The sequence below is a fragment of the Panthera tigris genome, chromosome D2 (genome assembly GCF_018350195.1).
Source record: "Panthera tigris isolate Pti1 chromosome D2, P.tigris_Pti1_mat1.1, whole genome shotgun sequence".
In the NCBI taxonomy this organism is placed as follows: domain Eukaryota; kingdom Metazoa; phylum Chordata; class Mammalia; order Carnivora; family Felidae; genus Panthera; species Panthera tigris.
In genome coordinates this window covers 57,799,478-57,816,729 of record NC_056670.1, presented here as the reverse complement: position 1 = coordinate 57,816,729, position 17,252 = coordinate 57,799,478, and the positions used below count along the sequence as shown (strand labels likewise).

The 17,252-nt window shown below is 43.3% G+C and overlaps 1 protein-coding gene and 1 pseudogene across 1 annotated transcript in view; both read right to left on the bottom strand.

Moving 5' to 3' along the window:
- The window catches only part of ABCC2 (ATP binding cassette subfamily C member 2), a 64,829-nt gene that overhangs the window by 33,719 nt on the left and 13,858 nt on the right, over positions 1-17,252 (bottom strand). The window contains exons 3-11 of the mRNA XM_015536686.2: positions 15,140-15,265; positions 12,794-12,928; positions 12,476-12,583; positions 11,961-12,016; positions 10,571-10,805; positions 8,311-8,471; positions 7,328-7,505; positions 3,176-3,430; positions 2,026-2,091 (exon numbers count right to left, since the gene is read on the bottom strand). Coding sequence (XP_015392172.1) covers positions 2,026-2,091; positions 3,176-3,430; positions 7,328-7,505; positions 8,311-8,471; positions 10,571-10,805; positions 11,961-12,016; positions 12,476-12,583; positions 12,794-12,928; positions 15,140-15,265 — 1,320 coding nt within the window. The remainder of the gene's footprint in view (positions 1-2,025; positions 2,092-3,175; positions 3,431-7,327; positions 7,506-8,310; positions 8,472-10,570; positions 10,806-11,960; positions 12,017-12,475; positions 12,584-12,793; positions 12,929-15,139; positions 15,266-17,252) is intronic.
- Positions 13,465-15,206, bottom strand: LOC102970600 (annotated as a pseudogene).

Here is a 17,252-nt window from a genome sequence, read left to right as displayed (position 1 = left end):
GAGATCTTGTCAACCACAAGATCATGACCTGAGCCAACATCGGACGCTCAACCAACTGAGCCACCCAGGCGTCCCTGTACAGAACGTTTTAAACACATGATCTTACTTAATCCTTATAACAACCTTTGTGTGATCAATGGTCCCAGTTTGCCTGGAACTAAGAGGTTGCCCAGGACATGGGGCTTTCAATGCTAAGCCCAGAAAGTTCTGGGAAAACCAAGGAGAGTCCCCTACTTTTGCAGAATTATTGTGTCAGTTTTAGTGAAGAGGAAAGAGGCAGAAGATACCAGGTAGCTTACCCAAAGTTACCAAGCTAGCAAGCATTAGAAAGGAGACTCAGGGCCAGGGCTACCTTTTCATTTTGCCACATTTAGCAAAAAGGCATATCAGAATTCTGCGTAGAGAAATATCAGAGAGTTAAAAGAGGCCTCTGCTTCATTTTCAAAAAGTTTAGGGTGATGTTTAAATCCTTGAATTCAAAACAACACATATATTAAAAATTAACTTTCTGGTAAGCTTTGCAGGAAGAAATGCGTTATTTTGAAAGCTGGCCAAAAGAGGGGAAAAAAACCAGCATTTTTCCTGCCTGTCCTGCACAAACTTTATTTTAGTGTAACCAACTAGCTAATCGATGCTAAAGGAATAATAGAATTCAAATTTCACTCTTTTGCAACTCCTAATGATATAATAGATCAAGGCAATGATCAGCAGCTGCAAGAACTTCTAGGACAGTTTTCAAACTTGGCTGCATATTAGAATCACTTGGGGGAGATTTTAAAACCTATGTATGCCTAGGCCTCAACCCCAGAGAGTCTAATTTAAATGGTTTGAATTAGGGCCCAGGCCTCACTGAGAGTCAAACTTCCTGGGGGTCAAACTTCCTGGGGGTCAAAATGTGCTGCCAGAGCCACAAATCACTGCTCTGGGGGAAAGAGTGGCAGGAAACCTAATAAGGGGTGAATCAACTGGACCCCCGAACACTCACCATTGCTGGTGTTTGGAAGCACATGGTACTGCCTGAAAGTATCTGTCCTCCCTACCTCCACCAAAAATCAAAACAAAAATATCCCCTATCTAATCAAGCCTCTAGATCTGATTACTAATTTATAAGAAATATAGGAAATAAGACAACGCAGTTTCTCCAACATGACAAAGATAAAAAGAAAAGGGGGGGGGGAAGAGTCAATTATAGATTAAAAGCAGTAGCAACTAAATGCCACGTGTGGATTTTTTGGATCCTTATTCCAACTAATTAACAGCAAACAAATGACATCTGAGGCAACTGGGGAAATTTAATGGTACCAAAAATGACTAATTTTTTTTTAAGGTGGGATAATAGTATTGTGGTTATGTTAAAAAAAAAAAGTCTTTTAGAAACACAAAGTATTTATGTGAAATACAAGATACTACATCTGGGATTTGCTTTAAAAATAATCTAGCAGAGGGGTGCCTAGGTGGCTCAGTCGGTTAAGCATCCAACTCTTGATTCCGGCTCAGGTCATGATCTTGTAGTTCATGAGTTGGAACCCCACATCAGGCTCCTTGCTGACAATGCAGAGCCTGCTTGGGATTCTCTCTCTCTCACTCTCTGCCCCTCCCCTGCTCTCTCGTGCTCACTCTCTCTCAAAATAAATAAATAAACTTAAAAAAAAATCTAGCAGAGCATGAAGTGTGTACATAGATGAAACTAGATCATGCTGATAATTGCTAGACCTAGGTGAGAAGTCCATGGGGGTTCATCACATCATTTACTCCACTTCTGTGCACGTTTGACAATTTCGACAGTAAAACATGAGAAGAAAAGCAACCATTTAGGGTAAATAAAGAGAAATGAAGTTTTGAAGGAGGGCCTGAGACCACTGGGAGGAGAAGCAGGAGACCTGCTAACAGGGGTTGGGAGTCCTGGGACACACCACAGGCCCAGAAGTGGGGGGGGACCCGCAAGCCCTGCCAGGCCTTTTGAAGGCCAAGAACCCTCTGCTGCTGGCATTTTACACCCGGGGCCACCTGTACTCAGCTTCTCACCTTGATCCCACTGAGAATTTCATTCATGATCTTTAAACGTTTGTCTTTATTCTTCATATTTTTTACCTGCCAGGAAAAAGTCAAACAAAACACACTTCCTCGTAAGAGGGTCCAGAGTTGCTGCAGATGCTAGGTCCTAGTGATGGCACTTGTGGCTGTCACATGGGTGCCTGGTGATGGGATGCATCCCTCCCTGCTCTGCTCAGGCTGCTCCCGCCACACCCATCTGCTTTCTGATCCTTAACTACACCCAGTTCACTTCTGCCCCCACTTCTGCAGGCTTTGCCTGCCTGCGCCTCTTCCCAGGCTGTTCTTCCCAAGGCTTCCTCCTGCACAGTCAGGCTCATGCTATTCAGAGCCCAGTTCACATGTACCCTCCTCACAGAGGCTTTTCCTGACCCCATAATCTAAAACCACCACCCATTCACTTGCTCTCATATCACCCTGTTTAATTTTCTTCATAGTACTATCATGACCTGATAGTTTTCTTCTTCACTTCTGTTTATGGCCTGATTCTCCACTGCAAATAGAATGTAAGTAAGCTCCATAAGAGCAAGAGCTTTGTCTAATTTGCTGCCATATTCCCAGAATAGTATGTACAGAAAATCTTTTAAAAGTAATTATTTGGGACTAAAGGAATGCAAAGTGAATGCATGAATAGATCATGTACACCATTGAGTCCCCCCACCCAACCTATGACTTGCGGCAGAGCAAAGGACTATCGGCATGGAGCCCCGCCACCTGGTAGGAGCAGGGATGACTGCCAGGATTTAGGCGTAATGTCTGGGTCACTCATGTGTCTGCTCTGCATGATTAGTTTGTATTGCTATGACAGAGAAGCAGGGCCAATAATCACTACTTGAAGAACAGTCCAGCAGAGCAGGGTGGGAGAGTTATGTGCTGGGTCCCTGGGAAGCTCTCCCCTCTCCAATCAGGCTCTGCCATCTAACATGAACGAAGATGGAGTATATAAACCTTAACAGTGCTCAAAAGATGAGAAGGGAATCCAGAGAAAGCCACAGTCATTTGGGATGGTGGAAAGTCTTCCATTAGCATTGCCTGCCCAAATGCTCAAGAGTTAGAGTAAGCAAAAGACTTTAGACTTTGAAGAGGGTGTAGAGATCTCCCCAGGGCGACTCGGTTTCTTTACCTGAACAGCTCTACTCTTGGCGGCAAGTATCCCATTAATTGGGATTAGAAGTACCATCACCCCAACACCTGCTAAGACTGAGGGTCCCAGCTCTGCCCATAGGAAGGAGATAGATAAAGTAATCTGTAGAATATTTGACCACAGCAAATGGATGAAGCTGGTCACATCCATGAGCTTCTGGGCATCCACAGACATCAGGTTCACAGTTTCTCCAATGGTGTATTTCTTTCTGCTCTGGTTGGATAGGGTCAGCGCCTAAAGATAAAGATTGGAATTGGGATCTATGGATAAGTCCAAGAACAATGGGGAGTAAAAGGGAAACTCAGGAAGTAAGAACACACTAGAAGGATGGGCTCCATATGGACACAACTTTTCCAAGAGGCTAGGCCTTCTTGCCTCCAAATCTTACAGTGTTCTCTCATTTTTGACTACCCTTTCAGGCTATTCCCACCTCCCTGAACCCCCTACCACTTCCACCCCAACACACACACTTCTTTGCCCAGAAAATTCCTAATTATTCTTTAGTGTCAGTTTAGATGGAATTTATTCTGAGAAGACTTCCCTGGACTCCAGAGTTTGGGGTAGATACCCCTCCTGTGTACTCCCATAACACTCTGGACTAACCTCTGTCATTATGGTAGTGACACTGAACTGTAATTGTTTTTCTATTTCTCCACCAGATGCGAACCCGGGAGGACAAGGGCTACATCTGTTCATTTCACTCCTGTATCACATGGCACACAGTAGGGAATCAGATAGTGAAGGATAAAAGGAAGGCAAGAATCATGAGTGGATTCTGGCTGTGCAGACTTCTGACGTGGCAGTTTTATTGGAAGTCATATTCTTATGAAGAAGTTGCAACCGTTTCCAAGGACAGAGATCTGAGAATGAAGAGGAAAGCTGTAGGGTTCACGCATTTGAAGCAAAACCATTTGTTTATGGTCAGGAATTTGTAGGCAATATCTAGATGCTGACTCATACAGCATGGGCCCCCATTCTCATGTCAGAGAGACCAAAAGACTACTGTCCGTCCACAGGTCTGTCACTTATACCAATGCCTTGCACAAATGCACCTTGCCAAGGGATTGGGGTGGGGGCACTGAAACCAATTCACACCATGCCCACCAAACCACCTCCTGAACATTCTTCATACCACTACATCTTCCTGGAGGAAGGAGAGCCTTCTAAGCCCCCCAAAGATAGAGTATGGGCTAAGGTTAGTTCCAGGGATCCACCTCCAGCCACTTCCTAGAAGCTGTACTGTCATCATATCCACAAGACATATTTCTTTGGAACATAACACGATTCTTGTTTATACAGTAAAATGAGGACGTTCCCCAAAACGTTAGGCCACCAACATTCTAGAGAAATCAGTTCACTGCTATGCCTCCCCTTTAGTATGGAAAAGCAAAAATATGCCCTCCCCCACAAAAGCCAAACCAAAAAACCAAACAAATTGCCCTTCAAGGTCATCACTTTTCTATTCTCAATAAATCTCAATACAGTAGAAAAGACATTGGCTTAGTCCCAACAGCCCTTATCTGAGGGCAAGTCCTGGCTGTGTGATTATAGGCACTGAAATTATCTAATCCTTACTTCTCTGTAAATAATGCTGTTCCTTCACAGGGCCATGGATTTATAATGGATATGAAAAAAATGTTTTATAACCTTTCATAAATGAAGCACTGCCTAAACATATAAAGTCAATTTTGAATTCTATTTTAGTAGCAATATTAATTTGAATGAAAGTCTTATTAAAATCACCATTTAAAAAATTCTTTGTGGATTGTAACAGTTGTAAACTTGGAATATACTAAGAATCAAAAATAGTGGGAATGTGGGGCGCCTGGGTGGCACAGTCGGTTAAGCGTCCGACTTCAGCCAGGTCACGATCTTGCGGTCCGTGAGTTCGAGCCCCACGTCGGGCTCTGGGCTGATGGCTCGGAGCCTGGAGCCTGTTTCCGATTCTGTGTCTCCCTCTCTCTCTGCCCCTCCCCCGTTCATGCTCTGTCTTTCTCTGTCCCAAAAATAAATTAAAAACGTTGAAAAAAAAATTAAAAAATAGTGGGAATGAGTCAACACAATTGTAAAAGTGTACATTCATAAAAATGGCTGAGACAGCTTGGTTATTGACCTCATATCCTGCAAACAGAAATCCAGTATCTCCAGAAGAAATAAGGGGATTAAAAATTGAGGCAAGACATGGGGCGCCTGGGTGGCTCAGTTGGTTAGGCATCCAACTTCAGCTCAGGTTATGATCTCACAGCTCATGAGTTCGAGCCCCACATTGGGCTCTGTGCTGACAGCTCTGAGCCCAGAGCCTGCTTCAGATTCTGTGTCTCCCTCTCTCTCTTTGCCTCTCCCCTGCTCACATTCTCTCTCTCTCTCTCTCTCTCTCTCTCTCTGTCTCAAAAAAGAATTAAAAACATAAAAAAAAAAAAAAATTGGGGGAAGACCAATCCCAGTGTGAGGGTATTCAGGAATTCAAAAGACTTGACCAGACTTCTGGGTTAAAGACATTTGGACTACCTGTCTGGGTTTCTCTCTCTCTTTTTTTCCCCTTTTTTTCCTCTTTTTTTTTTTTTTTTTTACTTAAAGAAAATTTTTTTAATGTTTATTTATTTTTGAGAGAGAAAGAGACAGAGTGCAAGTGGGGGTGGGGCAGATTGAGAGAGGGAGACACAGAATCTGAAGCAGGCTCTAGGCTCCAAGATGTCAGCACAGAACTCGACGCGGGGCTCGAATTCGCAAGCTGTGAGATCATGACCCGAGCCAAAGTCGAATGCTCAACAGACTGAGCTACCCAGGCGCCCCTCCTTTTTATTTTTTTTTTAAAACGTTTATTTAGTTTTGAGAGACAGAGACAGAGCATGAGCAGGGAAGGGGCAGAGAGAGAGGGAAACACAGAATCCAAAGCAGGCTCCAGGCTCTGAGCTGTCAGCACAGAGCCCAACACAGGGCTCAAACTCACGAACTGTAAGATCATGACCTGAGCTGAAATTGGATGTTTAACCAACTGAGCCACCCAGGCACCTCACCTGTCTGGGCCTCTTGGTGAGTCAACATCTGCTTGGGGAAGACAGTGACACATGGGTTTTAAGAGACAAATGCAAAGGAGAAAACCAAGAACTATAAAAGAGAAATCACTATGATGGAACTCTCTAGTGGTACAAGAAGGAGGGGAAGAAAAGGCAGTTGATGTTTAATGTTCTGTTCTATAAAAAGTCCTATCTCCTTATGTCTGAATTTTCTCCTCAGGCTTGTAGTCACTGACTGTAACTACTCTATTTTCAATCCTTTTTATTTATTTATTTTTTATTTTTTTATTGAGATATGATTGATTCTATTTTCAGGGATGAAATGAGATTTCACCTTGGTATCTAGGACACAAGGAAAATACGGTTGCCCTGAGAAAGCAAAATGTTAAAAGCAACGTGTTAGAAGATTAGCAAAATCATCATAAGGAAATGGAAAATTTCAAGTCTGCAGAACTCAGTAACCAAAGTGACTGTATTTATAAAATGAGAGAAGGAGTCGGGCAGAGATGGGGTGGTCAGATGCTAAAGGTTAGAAAAATCAGTCTCTAGGCAAAAGTGGGTCTAGGGAGACAGAGTCCTGGCCCATAGAGAATTCTAGTCTATAGCAACATTATAATCTGAGATGGATGCACCAAGTCTTGTCAACCCAGCTTCATGTAATACCCAGTTTAAATGTTGGTGGTTTTAAGAGTTTGCCCTTGGCCAACTTCTTTTCTGATCTTACATTCTTTCTGATTTTAGTATATGTGCTGCCATATACAAGCACCCTGATCTTACATTCTTTTCCAAGGTGTTCTCACTTTGTCAGGAGAGGCAGGAAGAGAGGGACAGGCATGCAAGCCTTCAAGGGTGAAAGGCAGATCCTGGGCAGGGGACAGCTTGCCAGCTCTCCTCTGGAGAGTATCTCCCTATGTCCCCAAAACACACACACCCTTTGTCTGTGAATCTGCTTTTCACAGTTTTCAAAGGAACAATTAAAGGAAGCTATCTAGTTAGTCAGAACCAAGTGTTAAGGGTCAGCTAGCATTTCCATCAAATTTTTTTTAATCTTGGGATAAGTGCTCACACCTACTAAGGGGATTTTCTGCGGTGAGGTCTGACACAATCCACTTACCTTCTTATATATGGAAGCCATGATGGTTGCCCGCACACTTGTCCCCAGCATGAAGCACAGTTGAAAGTAATTCTGAAGGCAGAGAGACTGGATGAGGACCACAACAAAGAAGAGGACTGAATAGAGATATCCAGCCCACACATACGCGTCTCGGTTATTTGCAAAGGAGATCAGCAATCTGCCAAAACAAAAACCATGTAAGTGATGCTCATGAGGTCTCCAAGGACCCTTCACATTGCTCAGCCAGAGCCAGCTACCCTACCCCTGCCCTGCAGTTAACAGAAGTGACCAGCATTTTCCAATGCCTTTGGAAGACCTGAACTCCACAGTTATGCCAGTGTTCTCACTTTTGCTTGGAGGAATAGCAGCGACAGCTTAGAGTTGATGAGCCATGGCTGTGAACAGGGTTAATGAGAGAAACTCTACTTACAGCTGCCACTGCTATGCTTTGGCCCATTCTTCCCCCAGCCCCTGGTAAAAGACGTCATGTGGGATAAATGGATTCGTTCTTGGACAATGCAAGCCCAAAAAGTATCCAGCATGAGTTAGAACTTGTCCCAGAGGTCAGCTCATCCCATAGATTCTGGCAGACCGTGAAGTCTTGTCATGATTCACCTGACCCTCCCACCGAAGGCAGTGGCCGGAGAGATGGAGTTACAGACACTAGGTACAAGGCTGTATTTGATTTGCTGCCCACTTCTTGGGCACGGCTCTTCCTCTATCAGTTCTGTTTACAAGAGCCCCTAACTAGTATCTGGCTTCCTAGGAGGAGAGAGATGTGGAAAAGAGGAAGGCCAAAAGATATAGCATTTTAGAGCTTGAAAATGGCCTTGCGTTTTTCATGAACATAGCACTGCAAGGTGGAAGGCTATCAGGAGCATTTTAAAAAATGGGAATTTAATATTAAGCCCCTGCGTGCATATACAAGGGGCAAGCAAAAGGCAGAGGAGGTCCTGAAAGGATAAGGAAGGCCCAGGACTCACTTCAGCAGCTGAGGATTCAGAAACATGAGGAGGTCATGCATCAGCTTCAGTAGGAAGGACTTCAAGAGTAGGACGTAGAAGGTTTTGAAGAGACTCTTGACCAACCAGGCCTTGGGAAAGTTTTCTGTGGTGCCAGACTTTTCTTTCTTTTTAACGTCTTCCTAGGTACAAAACCAAACAACAGTGCCCACAGGGCTATGTAGTGTAAAACTTTGTCTTGCACTGCACAGCTCCAGACTGTTAAGCCTCTGAGTCCTGTCACCTTCTTTGTACAGATTTTGCTCTTCTCACTGCTTGGTTACCATCCACCCTTTCAGCCGCCATCACTGGTTCCCCTTTCCCCATCCTAACTGATACTTGTAATATATTTTGGGTGAGAAAACCAGGCAACTAAGCTGGTGAGAATACCACATAAAAACAAAGAATAGACTCCAAGTGGCAGCCTGGAGGGTAATCCTGAGAGTGAAGGGTGACAGTATATTTTTTTGATGTTCAGAAGTCTTTTTGGTTTTTTCTCATTTATGGTTGTTGTGGGTTCAATTATGTCCCCCCAAAAGATACGTTGAAACCCTAATCCCCAGTACCTCAGAATGTGTCTTTATTTGGAAATAGGGCCTTTGCAGATGTAATCAAGTGAAGATGAAGTCAAGAGGGGGTGGGCCCTACTTCAATATGACTGGTGTCTTCATAAGAGAAGAGACTCAGATACAGAGAGGAGATGGTCATGTGATGACAGAGGCAGAAATCGGGGTGATGCATCCACAAGCCAAGGGACAGCAAAACCGGAAGGTAAAAGAAGCAAGGAAGGTTTCTCCCTTACAGGTTTTGGAAAAAACATGGCCCTGCTGACACTTTGATTTTAGACTTCTAGATTTCTACCTGTGACACAAAAAGATTGTGTTAATTTTGTGTTTTGTTAGGGCAGCCCCGGGAATCTAATACATGGGGCATTACCACTCACTTGCCAGTGTCTTCCTTTTCCTATGATTTGACCTCTTTATTACGTTCTTCAGGGTCCCATCAGGCCCCAAACCCCAGCTTCTCAGCCTCAGTTTCCAGGTTTTTCTACCAGTGACATCCTCTTGTAATTTTGTCACTGAGATCCCATCTGATCAGTCTCTTTTGCCCCCGCCTGCCTCCCAGCTTCCACCCTTGCCCCCCAACCATCCATTCTCCCAGCAACAGCCCAAATGGGCTTTTAAGAGTGTAAATCTGGTCACATTACTCCTCTGCTCAAAGCCTTCCCCTAGCTGTCCATCTTTGTAAAATAAAACCCAGATTCCTAACCATGGTCCCTAAAGGTCTACACAGCTCAGTCCCTGTCCACTTCCCTGAGCTCATCTCACCACCTGCTCAGCCTCTCCCTCCATGCCCCAGAACTTTCTTGAAGCTCTCTGAATAAATAAAGTGTGTTTCCCTCAGCCTCACATTCCTGTTCCTTTGGACTGGATTACACTTCTTTCTGATGGTCCCCCAGGTGGATTCATCTCAGACTTTGGGTCTCTGCTCAAGTGCCAGCTCCTCTGAGAAGTCTCTCCTAGGACCGTAAAGTCACTTCACACCAAATACATTAACATGTTTTGTTTTTCTTCTCTTTTTTTTTTTTTTTTTTTTTAGAGAGAGAGAGAGCATGGAAGCAGGGGAAGGGCAGAGGAAGAGAGATAGAATCTTAAGCAGGCTCTACACTCAGCATGAAGCCCAACATGGGGCTTGATCCTACAACCCTGGGATCATGACCTCAGCCAAAGTCAAGAGTCGGATGCTCCCCTGACTGAGCCACCCAGGCACCCCAATGTATTTTCTTAATAGCATTTATTACTCTCAAGGAGTAATATGTATTGGTTTATTATTTATTTTCCAGCTCTCTAAAGAGGACTCTTTCAAGCCATTCCTTATGCCCAGTGCCCAAAATAGTCTCTATTACTTGGTACATGATAAATACTGTTGAGTAAATAAATAAATGAATAAATTACCTAATGCTAAAACCCACCAAGGTGCAAATTCTAGTAATGCTAAGATATTATTTTTCTATTTTTAAAGACATAATAGAAAATTTCAAACATACCCAAAAGGAGAGAGAATAGCACATTATATTCAAATGTTTCCATCACTAAGGTATTATTATTATGAATACTACAGATAATATAAAATGCACTGTATAAAGTGATATCAAAATGTAAGGAGAGAATCACTATGCCACTGATGTCCTTCTGCTTGAAGACATAAAGCACACTCACACAGACACTCATGGGAAAGTTACCAGGACAAGGATATCTTGGCTTTGACTCTGATTCTTGTTCAAGCCATGCAGCCTGTCCCCGGAGTTCCCCTGTGCTCTCCCCCGCTGTCGTCTCTGGACTGCCTTCCTGGCCTTCTGCAGCTCTCGTGCCATACATTTTTCAAACTTGCTGACCAGTGTCTTCGTTTTAATCTTTTCATCAAGATCCCAGACATCTTCGAGTGTCAGAGGTTGCTTGTAGCCTTTCAGAACAATGCTGGAACCAGAGTGACCCATAGGCTGAGACCATACATGTGGAGTTGGCGGGGTGGGGGGAGGGGTCCCTTGTTGCTTCTTTCAAAACCTGCTCCCTGGTTCAGAGATGGAGGGGCAGAGGATGGGAAGAGGTCCACTGCCCCATCTCCTGGCCCTATGAACTTGGCAGAGGAGCGGGGAGTGCGGAAAACATATATGAGAGGTGGTGGAACATGGAAGATGAGAAGGGAAAGAGGGGCGGCACTACTGAATTAAAAGCCAAAAGAGCATCACTTCCTCCCCATCCTTCCTCCTCAAACACTGGCTGCCTCTCTGCCACTCTGGAATCTCCTTGAGGGGCTTTCATGCTGCCCTTAAGGAACTGAGCAGCCCTGGAGGCCTCCTCTCTACGGTCTCCCTAGATCAGGGCCCATCAGCCTGGTATTTGAGGACATGGATACAAAATAAATTATATCTTTATCTTTACTAGCTTCTAACTGAATTTTAGCCTTTCCTTAGGACATGAACGTAGGCTACCAAACAGTTGTAAAAAGGACTGCCTGTTCCTTGGACACCAAGAGACATCACAGTGTTTTCATGGCTCATTTACATCATCATTACTTTGAAGTTGTGATCGTGATTAGCCCCATCACTAGATCTTGTTATTTAATGAATTCTTAAAGAAGCACTTGGGTTACTACATCACAAATTTGTGTTTTTTAATATTTAAGTGATTATATTTCAATACATTCGGTTTCCTTTGTAACTCTATATCTTTTACATTATACATTTAAAACATGATTTGAGAAAGGATTCATAGACCTCACGAGCCTGCCAAGAAGGTTCCAGATCTTTTGGTAGCCCAGCTATTTCACCCCTTACCCTCCAAATCATGCCACACTGCCTGCACCCAAATTCTCCTTTTCTTGTCCTTCTGCCTCTTTTTCCTAATGTCCTTTGTTTTTCCCTGTGGAACCCCCAGACCACCAAAAGAAAATCCCCCTCCACCCTCTCCTCCACATCCTCTGAAATAAATAGATCCATTACATTAACATTCTTGGACTCTAAGAGGAGAAATGGAGGCCTCAGGAAGCATTTTTAAAATTAAGATTTCCATCACTTTCAGAAGAATGAAGGGGTAGGGATACAGATAGCCCATACTCCAGGCATTTCCTACCTGTCATACCAACTAAAGGTAATGCTACTCAGAAATGAAGCCGTGAATGATGGATTCTGTAAGACACACACACAAAAAAAGAAAAAAAAAAAAAAAAGAAAGAAAAAATTAAAAAGTAATTCAATTTGAAACAGGAACTTTGTGGGACTCTATAATCAGAAACTGATTTTTATAGATATAATGTTATGCTAAAAAGTAGATATAATACTGAAGTAGACTGGACAACATAGATTTATCTGGAAACCCTAAAGTCATTAGTAAAAATCAGATTTTCTGGCATAGATATATGATGAATTGTCTATGCTAAAGATTGGCGGGTCAATGTCAAAGTATTTCCACGCACATAAAAGAGTATTTCCACATGCTAGTCACTCTATTTCCTTAAGCCATAAATGGTCCACACTGCTATATTGTGGGCTCATGTGTCTCCATGAGCCCTGGGCATCTCAAAGTTATAGGTGTCAAGATACCATCCAGTTAAATACTACATGAGGTAGGCATATTTAGTGTCTCACATTTGAGGAGTCATCTTTTTCTGAAAATGCTGAAAGTATCAGGATCAGGACGTTCAGTGCATAGCAGATGAAGAACAGGCAGGAATAAGCCAGATTAGAATTGTTGCCCTATGGGGGAAAACAAACAAACAAACAAACAAACCAGAAATAAATGGGCCTTTTTCCAAATTAAGTCTAAATGTCCCATATGTCAATGTTCGTGATTAAAACCTATCATCAAATTCCCCTATTCTATCCCAGAGTTCAACTGACTGTATGCCATTTACTCTTAGAAGGTGCTCACCTCTACCTCCTCGTGTCACCCTCTTTCCTCCTTACCTTTAAGAGTGTCCGGATCAGAGTCTGAAACTGGAAGACGCCACAGAGTACTGAGAGAATCCAGAATAGGGACAGGAACCAAGAGTCCTTCCGCACACACCATAGTCTGCTGTGTTGGAACAGCAAAACCAGGAGCTAGAGAGAAGTTCACATCAGGTTCTGAAAAATACAGTCACTAACTGAGGACAAGAGGCAAGAAAGAGGCCAGAGAACAAGGGAGCAGTGGGTCAAAGGAGGAGATTGTTATAACTAATCTGGCCAAGCAGAAAATACACAATGCCAAATTGTAGACTTCCTCCCTGATACCACCCATCTTCCTCTTTCAGGGCCTCAGCCTCAGGGCTGTCCTTGAGACCCCCTTCCCCACCCCTATGTCTGTTCTCCACACTTGGGTGGGGAGTTAGCCAAGAATACAGAGGGTCCTCTACTGGACTCAATGGAGTTACTTTGGGAGCCAGAGAAGTCTTTTCAAGACCCAAGGAAGTTAATGTCAGGCACTACAGTAGTCCATCTGGGGAAGCAGATTCTGCTGGACAAGTGCAAGCTGTCTATAGGATTTTCTAATAATATCAAACTAAGTAATAATAATAATAATAATAAAAAAAACCACTTGCCTTGTAACAGCTCACTTAAATATAATTAAATGTTTGTTTCCTAGATTCTGTGCCGAACGTGTAAACTAGCATTCTGAAAACAAAGCCACGATTAGTAGCATTTGCTAATTTTTGTGGTGTAGCGATTACTACCATGGTAGAGGTCAAGCCCCAACATACAGTCACTAAACAGCGTCGGGAAGAGATGCACACGGCCCTGTGAGCGGGCTCCAGCACACCATGCCGACACCCTTCTTGTTTTATAACAATGGTAGCAAACAATAATGCCTGCAGGGGCCAGGCCATGTTCATTCCCGAGTGAAGTAAAGGTGGAAGACTAGGCTGAGCAGATGTGTAATCTATCAGGGATGACTGCCACTCAGTGCCAGCTGACCATTGCCCTATGGGGACACACGCCCATAAGTGCCAGGCATGCTGATTTTCCAAGGAAGTTTAGAAATCCACAGAGTTATGTGGCATCTTCCTCTTTTAAAAAATGGTGGCAACTAATTCAGTTGTTGTTCAGACACTGCACAGGCCTCCCCGCAAAAACAGCCTGTTGGAGAAATAGCCGTTTCTGTTATCAAGTTTATACAAACAACCCTGGACTCAATGATCCATTGATAAGACTACTGGTCAATTTAAGAATAACATTTACATAATTGGTTTTTTGTTTGTTTGTTTAACTTCTGAAACACTGTTTATTTCACTGAAACCTGGAGGCAGGGGAATGGGTATGTGAATGTCTGGGACACCAAGCCTAGGAGTGCATGTTGACAACAGGAACATACAGGGCCAGGGTGCGAGGGCCAGCAGTGCTGTCCAGCTGTCCAGGGAACAGAGGTGGACAAAGATCTCTACGACAAAGGTCTTGTAGCACTAAAGAACACCAGTAGAAGTACTGCTGGCTGAAAAGTGTGGTACGGGTCATAGCGTGCAATCATCTAGACCCGGGCGGATGCATCGATGTAATGGACCAGACTAATGTTGGAGTCCATGCTCTTCTGGATGTACTTCCAGTCAAATTCAGTGCCCTGGGCTCCCACTCAGAGGGGGATGTGGCGGGACATAACGAGCATGGTGGTGGCCCAGCCCCGGGAAGCACCCATGACCTGTCCTCCCCCTTGCCTGCATTCTGGGACATGACAAGGTTTAGGCCTATCAGGTCTACCACATCCACGCTGGCCTTCATGAACTCCCCAGTGAACTCATACATGCCGCCTTCCCAGGTGAGGAAAAAAAAAAAGTGGCCAGAAACAGCATCTTGCACAGCTGCACGAAGAGGTGGGTGACCCTGGCCTGCACACATTTCCAGAAGGCATTGTACTAAGGCCACTGCACTTGTAGGTGATGAAGTAGGGGAAGTAGCCCAGGGCAAAGCCATTCCTGAAGTAGAACAGGGTCATGGTGCTGACCTCCTGCACCCACCAGAGTGTGGGTCTCTGCCTTGGCCAGACCGACATTCTCTCATGTATAATTATTAGATGGAAAGATAGGAGGGCATAAGATACGTACCTTTGTCATCAGAGCTAGTATTTACACTAGGGAAAAGGATCTAGAAGTTAGTGTTCAAAAGAATATGAAAAGCTAAAATTTGATTCAACTCCATTACAAACAAGTTTTGCCTCATCATAGGCCCCTCAAAAAAAGGTAGAGGAAACTGGACTTAGTTTTATTCCAAAAGAGTACATTTCAACCAGATGACTATGAATAGGGAGAGGATAAACAGGGCAGGAGTGGGGATACGCCTTACCCATGTGCCCAGGTAAAGGCTTGGATTGGTATATCTAATGGCAGGGACCGTGGCTTGTCCAGAGTCTTCTGTGAGTACAAGGGCCAGTTCTATGGCTGCTAGAATAAGAAGGAGCCCAACAAGCACCTGAGAAGGAAAAAGACCACTGTTAAGAAGATATCATTCTTTAGAATAGAATGAATTATCCTGATAAAGATAATAAAGATGGTATGCAGTGATTCAGAGAACGTGTAAGTAATACTGGCATCAACGAATATATGTAGTTCAAGTAATGGAATAAAGATCAATGTATGTTAGGACAGGTTTTCAAGGAATGTTGAGTATGGTGATTTTAAACTCTGTTCATAAATTCTGATATCTTCCTTCAAAAAGATCTGGGTACCCCTTTTGTTGACTGTGAGCTTAGTCACTCATTTCTGAAGAGTAGAATATGCTAGAAGGTCATAAAACACAATACGGCTTCCTCGTTCTCTTTCTCAGATCACTTACTTCAGGGAAAGCTACCAACATCATCATGAGGACATTCAAGTAGCTCTATGGAGAGATCCATTGGGTAAGTAACTGAGACCTTTTGCCAACAGCCATGTGAGTGAGTCATCTTAGAATTAGATGCTCTAGCCCCACTCAAACCTTCAGATGACCTTGGTCTCTTCTAGCATGTCAGCTGCAACCTCATGAGAGACCCTAAAGCAGAACCCAGGTAAGCTGCTCCCAAATTTCTGACCCACGGAAAAACTGAGAGAAGAAATGTGTTTTTAATAGCTAAGTTTTGGAGTAATATGTTACACAATAGGTAATAAAAATAGATTTGAAAAGGGAATCCCCCTACCCCAACTGGGATTTCTAGTTTCCTTGGTCATATTCTCTTTCCTTGGTTATTTATTATTCCCCACCTCTTCCCCATATAACCTTTGAAGTTAACATTGCAAACGAGTGTGACTATGTCACCCTAGGAAGACTCCAAGCCAATCAATATTTGTCCTATGAGTTCATAGGACATCATACACGTTGCATTGTTCTAAAGAATCACCCCCAGCCATCAGAATGAAAAAAGTACTACTGCCACTGAGGAAGTAGCAATTCTCATTCTCAGAATGAAGATCTTTAGTACCCTCTTCTACCCGCATCCCTTCCCATCCATCTCTCCCTACTCATTCCCATGTCTCATTCATCCAGAATAGTTCAGGCAGAGATACTGGGCTGCTTGTAATGAAAACCAACCAAGGAGGGAGGTGAATCCATCTGTAGTAGGACCAGTGTTGTTATTTAGCAAGGCATAAAGTCAAAGACATGTTGATAAAGAGAATGTATTTCTCAAGTAGATTAATACATGATGTTGTGCTTTCCTCACCTGAGGCTGTGGGTTTTTTTCTGGAAAAACACAACAGCTTTTGAAGCATTTATGTTTACCTTTAGGTGAACTGGAGTAAAATAGAGCAAAAGGTGGAGCTACAGCCCCCAGTCAAGGATGACTTTAGGTCAGGTGAAGGGAATACTAACCAGCTCCTCAGGCCAAGGAAAAAGAGCAGACCCTGCCACAGGCTCACATACATTAAATGCTCGCAAACTGATTAGAAATATACTGAGCAATCCACATCAAAAAGGACAATTTACATTATAAAGAACTCCCACAAAGCAATTTAAAACAAAAACAAACAGTCTAGTGCAAAGGGCATAGAATGGAAAATTTGAAGAAAAAAAAAGCCACACATGGCTTTTAAGCACAGGAACAGATGTTTAACCTCACTGATAATTAGTGCAATTTCAAATGATAACAATATGCATTTTTTCATGTAACTGATTAGCAAATATCAAAAAGTTTGATAAAAATTTGGTGAGACTGAGGAAAAACCTCTATGGAGGTTAATTTTCACCATATATAAAAACTTTGAGCCCATATACTCTTCATCCAGTAACTTCACTTCTAGGAATTCATGCTACAGACACACTCATAGGTACAAAGTTATTTACTGCAGCACTGCTTATGACAGCAGGTTAAAAACCACCTAGATTTCTATCACATGGGGCACATAAGTTATGGGACACCCAAGTAACAGCATTGTTAGTAGTCACTGAAAAGCAAACAGATTCTGGGGTATCTGGGTGGCTCAGC